The sequence below is a fragment of the Sander vitreus genome, unplaced genomic scaffold (genome assembly GCF_031162955.1).
Source record: "Sander vitreus isolate 19-12246 unplaced genomic scaffold, sanVit1 ctg227_0, whole genome shotgun sequence".
NCBI classification, from domain to species: domain Eukaryota; kingdom Metazoa; phylum Chordata; class Actinopteri; order Perciformes; family Percidae; genus Sander; species Sander vitreus.
Genome location: NW_027595409.1, coordinates 200,706 through 210,000, shown reverse-complemented (window position 1 = coordinate 210,000; position 9,295 = coordinate 200,706). Strand labels below are relative to the sequence as shown.

Genomic DNA, 9,295 nt, shown 5'->3' with positions numbered 1-9,295 from the left:
GCTTTTGGGCGTACGTACACTTTTGGGGGGAGTGTAACTGAAACATCTGTGTGACGTCCTGTTGTGTTGTTTAACCCCCCAACGTAGCACAGGTAGACTTTCTATTTCAGTTCCTGTTTCCCATCAGATGGTTAATAGATGTGTCTTGAAGGCAGCTTCATTTCCCGGAGAAAGAGATGGAGAGACGGAGGGACGGAGGGACGGAGGGACGGAGAGATGGAGGGACAGAGGGATGGAGGGACGGAGAGATGGAGGGACGGAGGGACTGAGAGATGGAGGGACGGAGGGACGGAGGGACGGAGGGATGGAGGGACGGAGGATGGAGGGACGGAGGGATGGAGGGACTGAGAGATGGAGGGACGGAGGGACGGAGGGACGGAGGGATGGAGGGATGGAGGGACAGAGGGATGGAGGGACGGAGAGATGGAGGGACGAGGATGGAGGGACAGAGGGATGGAGGGACGGAGGGACGGAGAGACGGAGAGATGGAGGGATGGAGGGACAGAGGGATGGAGGGACGGAGGGACGGAGGGACGGAGAGATGGAGGGATGGAGGGACGGAGAGATGGAGGGACGGAGGGACGGAGGGACGGAGAGATGGAGGGACGGAGGGACGGAGGGATGGAGGGACGGAGGGACGGAGAGATGGAGGGACTGAGAGATGGAGGGACAGAGGGACTGAGGGACAGAGGGATGGAGGGACGGAGAGATGGAGGGACTGAGGGATGGAGGGACAGAGGGACTGAGGGACGGAGGGATGGAGGGACGGAGGGACGGAGGGACGGAGAGATGGAGGGATGGAGAGATGGAGGGACAGAGGGACGGAGGGACGGAGAGATGGAGGGATGGAGGGACGGAGAGACGGAGAGATGGAGGGATGGAGGGACAGAGAGATGGAGGGACGGAGGGACGGAGAGATGGAGGGACAGAGGGACTGAGGCAGAGATAGAGGCAGTGATGTTTCCTGTTTGGGACTCTCACACCGTCTCAAAACACCCCCACTAGTCTGATCTCTGTTACATGGGGGGGGGAACTTGTTGTTCTACACAAGTTGAGTCAGTCTCAACTTTTCACCTTTCCCCCCCCCCCGCAGCATGAAGGAACGAATGGCTGTCTGAGCTCAGCTTCCTCTCTGTTTGTCTCCAGATGTGCAGACAGCTGTAGCTTCCTCTCTGTTTGTCTCCAGATGTGCAGACAGGTGTGGTCTACAACCTGTGGCTCGGCCTGACTCTGGCGCTGCTCTCTGCCTTCCTGATTGGCAGCAGCGTCATCCTGAAGAAGAAAGCTCTCCTCCGATTGGCTAGCGGCGGACACACCAGAGCAGGTGAGTGTATGTATGCGTGTGTGTCTGTGTGTATGCGTGTATGTATGGATGTGTGTGTGTGTGTGTGTGTGTGTGTGTGTGTGTGTGTGTGTGTGTATGCATGTATGTATGGATGTGTCTATGTGTGTGTGTATGCATGTATGTATGGATGTGTCTGTGTGTGTGTGTATGCATGTGTGTATGGATGTGTCTATGTGTGTGTGTGTGGATGTGTCTATGTGTGTGTGTATGCATGTGTGTATGGATGTGTCTATGTGTGTGTGTGTATGCATGTGTGTATGGATGTGTCTGTGTGTGTGTGTATGCATGTATGTATGGATGTGTCTATCTGTGTGTGTGTGTGTGTGTGCGTGTGTGTGTATGCATGTGTGTATGGATGTGTCTGTCTGTGTGTGTGTGTGTGTGTGTATGCATGTGTGTATGGATGTGTCTATGTGTGTGTGTATGCATGCATGTATGGTAGTGTCTATGTGTGTAAGGAAGGAAGTACGTAGGGAAGATAGATAGACTTTCTGCGTCGTGGTCATGAAGCGTCCCAGACGTTAGATCAGCTGATCTTTGATGATGTCACACTACGAGAGGTAAAGACATGTTTACCTCTCGTTATCGGGCGCGACTCTGAACATTAGTCTGTCTGATCCTGGCATTAGATCCCTGAGCCTGAAGAGAAGTGTGTGTGTGTGTGTGTGTGTGTGTGTGTGTGTAACGTTGTTGTGTGTGTGATCAGGTGACGGCGGCCATGGCTACCTGAAGGACTGGCTGTGGTGGGGCGGCCTGCTGACCAGTAAGACCATGACATCATCCACAGCTTCACATTTCTGGATCTTATTATCTGCTGACGTCCTTCTTCTCAGGAGATGACTCTGCTGCTTCACAACTCAATGGAATTAACTATCCCTCTCTGTCTGTCTCTCCTCTCTCTTTCTGCCCCCCCCTCTCTCTCTGTCTCTCCCTCTTTCTCTCTCTCTGCCCCCCCCTCTGCAGTGGGAGCTGGGGAGGTGTGTAACTTTGCTGCCTACATGTTTGCTCCGGCGACTCTGGTGACTCCGCTGGGCGCTCTGAGTGTCCTCATCAGGTAGCATCACATCCTTCTCACACACACACACACACACACACACACACACACACACACACACACACACACACACACACACACACACACACACACACACACACACACACACACACACACACACACACACACACACACACACACACACACACACACACACACACACACACACACACACACACACACACACACACACACACACACACACACACACACACACACACACACACACACATCCCTCTGACTGACAGAAATGTGATGAATGTTGTGGCTGCGTGTTCCAGTGCCGTCCTGTCCTCCTACCTGCTGGGGGAGGCGCTCAACGTTTTGGGGAAGCTCGGCTGTCTGCTGTGCGTGCTGGGAAGCGTCCTGCTGGTCATCCACGCTCCGCAGGAACAGGACGTGACATCACTGCAGGACATGACCGACAAGTTGCTGGAGCCCGGTGAGTTTGGCTCTTACTCCTTCCTTCTACAACCCACAGAGCTGACATTCATGGGACGCCCCAGACAGAGAGGACAAGTCAACAAAGCAGCTGTTGCGTCTGATAGGGCTGCACAATTAATCACAATGTTAGCAGAATCACAATATGGAGATCCAAATCACAGAGAGGTGCAATATTGGTTAAAGGCAAAATATGTGTCAAACCGTCTAAAATAAAGTACTGTGGTGTTAATCTTAACATTTTTCAATGAGAATGAACATAACGTTACAAAAATGATCATTTCTTAACCAGACTGTGTTGATAATGGACTGGTTTTCTTATTCTGGTGTTACTGATATTCATCTATTTATTGTCACTTTCTATCTTTCTATCGTGCTGCTAAGTGAGTGACTGATGTCATCTTAACTCCGTTGTGTATGCAATGACAAGAAACTATTTATTTCCTCCTATATCGTGAATCATATCACAATATGAGCCAAAATAATCACAATTAGATATTTTCCTCACGTGGTGCCGCCTGACCAGTTCACCTGAGGCTTCAGAGGACAGGATGTCTCATCCCCGTTAAGCCTCGGACGTAATACGTCTCCATGACAGCAGGCGGCGCTAATCTGGATTGTCGCCCACAAAATGAAACCCGGCAGCTGATTGGACGAACGCGTCACGTGGGTCTGGCTGCTCCCCGACCATCATGGCGTCTCGTTCAGAATACGATCTCATATTGTCCTAAAATAGTTCACCGTAACGTGTTTCTGGAAACATGTGAAGAGAGAAACAGGCCGTGCAGCTGCTGAATCTGTCTTCATTTCAGATCAACAAAGGTCAGTTTAACAGATGTTCATCAGATGTTGAGAGACTCTAGTCACGCTCATCCCGCTCCCCGTTTCCTGGTTAGCTCTCGACCAATCAGATGGGTCATTGAGTCCGACTGCCCGCCCCCCAACGCAACAAGTCAGGTCAGCCCAAATGAAGGACGACGGGCCCTCCAACGGACGACAGCACGGACACACTGAACAGACTCGAGTCACCGACCTGATTATCGGGTTGGTGTGTCACTGCCTTTAAAAACCCATTTCCTCTCTCCTCGCATCCTTTCCTGTCCCGTGCTTCCTGGGTGGGACGGACTAAAATGCGAGGAAGGGAAGTGGTTGAAGGAAATGGGGATCTCTAAGGGGAGTGAGATCAGTCTCGGAACCAAACTTTAAACCCTTTGATCAAGGACTGTAGCAGTGTGGTTCCACTATGAGGCGTAACGTAGCACAACTAGACTTTATATTTCACACTTTCTATCTTTCATTCTTTGTATATAAAACTCTGGTATTTACATACTATTAATGTACCTGTCTTACATATGTGTGTGTGTGTGTGTGTGTGTGTGTGTGTGTGTGTGTGTGTGTGTGTGGGTGTGTGTGTGTGTGTGTGTGTGTGTGTGTGTGTGTGTGTGTGTGTGTGTGTGTGTGTGTGTGTGTCTCTCTGTGTGTGTGTGTGTGTGTGTGTGTGTGTCAGGGTTCCTGGTGTTTGTGTCAGCTGTCTTGCTGCTCTGTTTGCTGCTGGTGTTTTACGTCTCTCCGCGGTTCGGCCGCTCCAACATCTTGGTCTACATCAGCATCTGCTCGCTGCTCGGAGCCTTCACCATCTCCTCCGTCAAGGGCCTCGCCATCGTCATCCACACCGGTAAGAGACACACAACACAACACAATGCAACACAACCCAACACAACACAATGCAACACAACCCAACACAACACAACACAACCCAACACAACCCAACACAACCCAACCCAACCCAACACAACCCAACGCAACACAACACAACCCAACACAACCCAACACAACACAATGCAACGCAACACAACACAACCCAACGCAACCCAACACAACCCAACGCAACCCAACACAACACAACACAACACAACACAACCCAACACAACCCAACACAACCCAACACAACCCAACACAACACAACACAACCCAATGCAACACAACCCAACACAACACAACCCAACCCAACGCAACACAACGCAACCCAACACAACCCAACGCAACCCAACACAACCCAACGCAACCCAACCCAACACAACACAACACAACCCAACACAACCCAACCCAACACAATCCAACCCAACACAACCCAACCCAACACAACTCAGCCCAACCCAACCCAACACAACACAACACAACACAACACAACCCAACCCAACACAACACAACACAGCCCAACCCAACACAATCCAACGCAACCCAACCCAACACAACCCAACACAACCCAACCCAACACAACACAACCCAACCCAACACAACCCAACCCAACCCAACACAACCCAACACAACACAACCCAACACAACCCAACACAACCCAACCCAACACAACCCAACCCAACACAACACAACACAGCCCAACACAACCCAACCCAACACAATCCAACCCAACACAACCCAACCCAACCCAACACAGCATGACACAGCCCACAACACAACCCAACCCAACACAACCCAACACAACCCAGCCTAACCCAACACAGCCCAACCCAACACAACCCAACCCAACCCAACACAACACAGCCCAACACAACACAGCCCAGCCCAACACAGCCTTTCAACCCAACACAACCCAACACAACCCAACACAACACAGCCCAACACAACCCAACCCAACACAACCCAGCCCAACACAACCCAACACAACACAACACAACACAACCCAACACAACACAGCCCAACACAGCCCAACCCAACTGACAACACAACCCAACCCAACACAACCCAACGCAACCCAACACAACCCAACCCAACCCAACACAGCCCAACCCAACACAGCCCAACCCAACACAACCCAACCCAACACAGCCCAACCCAACGCAACCCAACACAACACAACCCAACCCAACACAACCCAACCCAACCCAACACAACCCAACCCAACACAACCCAACCCAACACAACCCAACACAACCCAACCCAACACAGCCCAACCCAACACAACACAACCCAACACAACACAACCCAACACAACCCAACACAACCCAACACAGCCCAACACAACCCAACACAACCCAACACAACCCAACACAACACAACCCAACACAACCCAACGCAACCCAACACAATCCAACGCAGCCCAACCCAACACAACCCAACACAACACAACCCAACCCAACCCAACACAACACAACCCAACCCAACGCAACCCAACACAACCCAACACAACACAACCCAACCCAACCCAACACAACCCAACCCAACACAACCCAACACAACCCAACACAACCCAACCCAACACAACCCAACACAGCCCAACACAACCCAACACAACCCAACACAGAGAATAAATACGTTTAAATGAATATCCTGACTCCATAAACTGTTCCACTTCTCCACAACAAACAGAAACAACGAATAACACCCGTGAGACACACAGCACTGTCCCAGAGTCTTTAGTTTACTTTACTTTATTTGCACAAAGATATGAAGTACATACGATACTTTTAGAAGCAAGCAGTTACAGTGCAGGAGAGGAAAGAAGCCTCACATGTTTACTGAGCCAGTTTCAAATACATTCTTAACCTTCCTCCACCAACAGAAAGAAATAAAACCAAACGTTGGGCTTCATTAACAACATAGACCTCTCAAACCTTTATTCTCAAAGGGGCAACTCTTGATGTCTTTCATTATCAATGGGTCTGTAATGCTTTGTGTCTCTCTGTCTCTCTATCTCTTTTTCTCTGTCTCTCTGTGTCTCTGTCTCTCTCTGTCTCTCTCTCTATCTCTCTGTCTCTCTATCTCTCTGTCTCTCTATCTCTTTTTCTCTGTCTCTCTGTGTCTCTGTCTCTCTCTGTCTCTCTCTCTGTCTCTCTCTCTATCTCTCTGTCTCTCTATCTCTCTGTCTCTCTATCTCTCTGTCTCTCTATCTCTTTTTCTCTGTGTCTCTGTCTCTCTCTCTGTCTCTCTCTCTCTGTCTCTCTGTCTCTCTCTCTGTGTCTATCTCTGTGTGTCTGTGTCTCTGTCTCTCTCTGTGTGTCTGTGTCTCTCTCTCTGTCTCTCTGTGTCTCTCTCTCTCTGTCTCTCTCTCTGTGTCTGTCTCTCTGTCTCTCTCTCTGTGTCTGTGTATCTCTGTGTCTCTCTGTGTCTATCTCTGTCTGTGTCTCTGTCTCTCTCTGTGTGTCTGTGTCTCTCTGTCTCTTTTTCTCTGTGTCTCTGTCTCTGTCTCTCTCTCTCTCTGTCTCTCTCTGTCTCTGTCTCTCTGTGTCTCTGTAGTGTTTTCTGATGTTTCAGTGCTGGGTCGTCCTCTCACCTGGATCCTGCTCGTCACTCTCATTGTCTCCATAGTAACGCAGGTGAGCATCATGTCATCCTCCCCTTATTCTCCGTCACATTAGTCGTTTTCTAATCTTTCTCCAGTTTTAAAGCCAAAGTAAGATTACTTTCCTCAGCGTCCCCAGCTTCATCATCTATCTTTTTAAATAGAGAGAAGTAACCGAAGGAACATTTTCACGTGTGTGTGTGTGTGTGTGTGTGTGTGTGTGTGACTGACTGTGTGTGTGTGTGTGTGTGTGTGTGTGTGTCTCAGGTGAACTACCTGAACAAGTCTCTGGACACCTTCAACACTCTGCTGGTCTTCCCCGTGTACTACGTCCTCTTCACCTCCGTGGTGCTGCTCACCTCCGTCGTCCTCTTCCAGGAGTGGAACAAGATGTCCGTCCCCGACGTGGTCGCCGCGCTCACCGCCTTCCTGGTCATCGTGGTGGGCGTGGCCATGCTGCAACTCTTCAGAGACCTACAGGTACGTTTCTTATCTTTTTTTTTAACCGTAAAATGTCTTTTATCTGGAACATACATATCGAAAAAAGCCACAGAAAGCACCAAAAGTTGACAAACGGTGGCAAAAATCAACAAAAAGGGAAAACAAGTTGACATAAGTCGTCCTAAAGAGACAAACTGGTGTGTTTCAGGTGACGATGAAGCAGCTGACCAATCAGCTGGCTCCGCGGGTGGAGCAGGAGGGGCTTCCCGAGGTTCCAGCCAATGGACACGCGGCAGGAAGAAAAGAGGACAAATACACACTGATGGACAACATGGTGATAGACAGTCTGCCTCCGATGAGAGAGGAAGGGCCCAGAGTCTTCATCATCAGCTGAGAGAGAGAGGAAGAGTCTTCATCATCAGCTGAGAGAGAGAGGAAGAGTCTTCATCATCAGCTGAGAGAGAGAGGAAGAGTCTTCATCATCAGCTTTTTCCGGAGGTTTTTTTTTGCCTTTTTTCAAAGTTTTTGTCGTCTTTTAGTATCATCAGCTGAGAGAGGAAGGACACACGTTTCTAGTTACACAGAAATGTGAACCTTTCAATGTTTTTGTCGCTTATTTCTGGCGTTTTCTTTGCCTTTTATACTGAGGGTTTATTTCAACCAAACTCCACCAGACTCCATGTAAATAATCAGGACTTTTAGCGTGTATAGAGCCAGCATATTTCCACCAGACTCCATGTAAATAATCAGGACTTTTAGCATGTATAGAGCCAGCATATCTCCACCAGACCCCATGTCTGATCAGGACTTTTAGCGTGTATAGAGCCAGCATATCTCCACCAGACTCCATGTAAATAATCAGGACTTTTAGCGTGTATAGAGCCAGCATATCTCCACCAGACTCCATGTAAATAATCAGGACTTTTAGCGTGTATAGAGCCAGCATATTTCCACATGTAAATGGGTGAATTAAGGGTTTATTTCAACCAAACCAGAGTGGTGATTGTTGGAACAGTGGAAAGATGAACCAAGACGGCTTTTGGTAGTTTTATTTAGTTTCTGTCCTCTTTGAATGAAGTGTGTTTTACCATGATAAAAGTCCTGATTATTTACATGGAGTCTGGTGGAGTTTGGTGATGTTTAGTGACTCTAACTGCTGCTGAACATTAGTCCTGTAGAGACTGTTCCATCAGACACTCAGACACACAAACATGGAGACAGAGAGTCCAGGGTGAAAAATACAGTAGTTACCTTTTAAAAACCGCCTTTTAAAACACAGTATTTTACATTTAATCCAGGATGTAAAGGCTGAAACCTCAAACCAACAGCGTTAATCCAGCTGATCATCATGTGACTTCCAGCCACTGAACAGAGATCAGTTTAAGTAAATAAATGTTAGGTCACCTGCAGCGTAACCCGTGTGTGTGTGTGTGTGTGTGTGTGTGTGTGTGTGTGTGTGTGTGTGTGTGTGTGTGTGTGTGTGTGTGTGTGTGTGTGTGTCTGTGTGTGTGTGTGTGTGTGTGTGTGTGTGTGTGTGTGTGTGTATGTGTGTGTGTGTGTGTGTGTGTGTGTGTGTGTGTGTGTGTCTCTGTGTGTGTGTGTGTGTGCTGTGTGTGTGTGTGTGTGTGTGTGTGTCTCTGTGTGTGTGTGTGTGTGTGTGTGTGTGTGTGTGTCTCTGTGTGTGTGTGTCTGTGTGTGTGTGTGTGTGTGTGTG

The 9,295-nt window shown here is 49.1% G+C and overlaps 1 protein-coding gene across 2 annotated transcripts in view; it reads left to right on the top strand.

The window, feature by feature from the left end:
- nipal4 (NIPA like domain containing 4) overlaps nt 1-8,378 on the top strand; it is a 14,297-nt gene extending 5,919 nt beyond the window's left edge. For both annotated transcript variants that reach the window (XM_078244388.1, XM_078244389.1), the window contains exons 2-9: nt 1,187-1,324; nt 2,052-2,108; nt 2,309-2,399; nt 2,681-2,841; nt 4,348-4,515; nt 7,095-7,174; nt 7,408-7,620; nt 7,790-8,378. In XM_078244388.1, the coding sequence (XP_078100514.1) occupies nt 1,187-1,324; nt 2,052-2,108; nt 2,309-2,399; nt 2,681-2,841; nt 4,348-4,515; nt 7,095-7,174; nt 7,408-7,620; nt 7,790-7,975 (1,094 nt within the window). In that variant the 3' untranslated portion in view covers nt 7,976-8,378. The remainder of the gene's footprint in view (nt 1-1,186; nt 1,325-2,051; nt 2,109-2,308; nt 2,400-2,680; nt 2,842-4,347; nt 4,516-7,094; nt 7,175-7,407; nt 7,621-7,789) is intronic.
- Nucleotides 8,379-9,295: the final 917 nt, after the last annotated feature.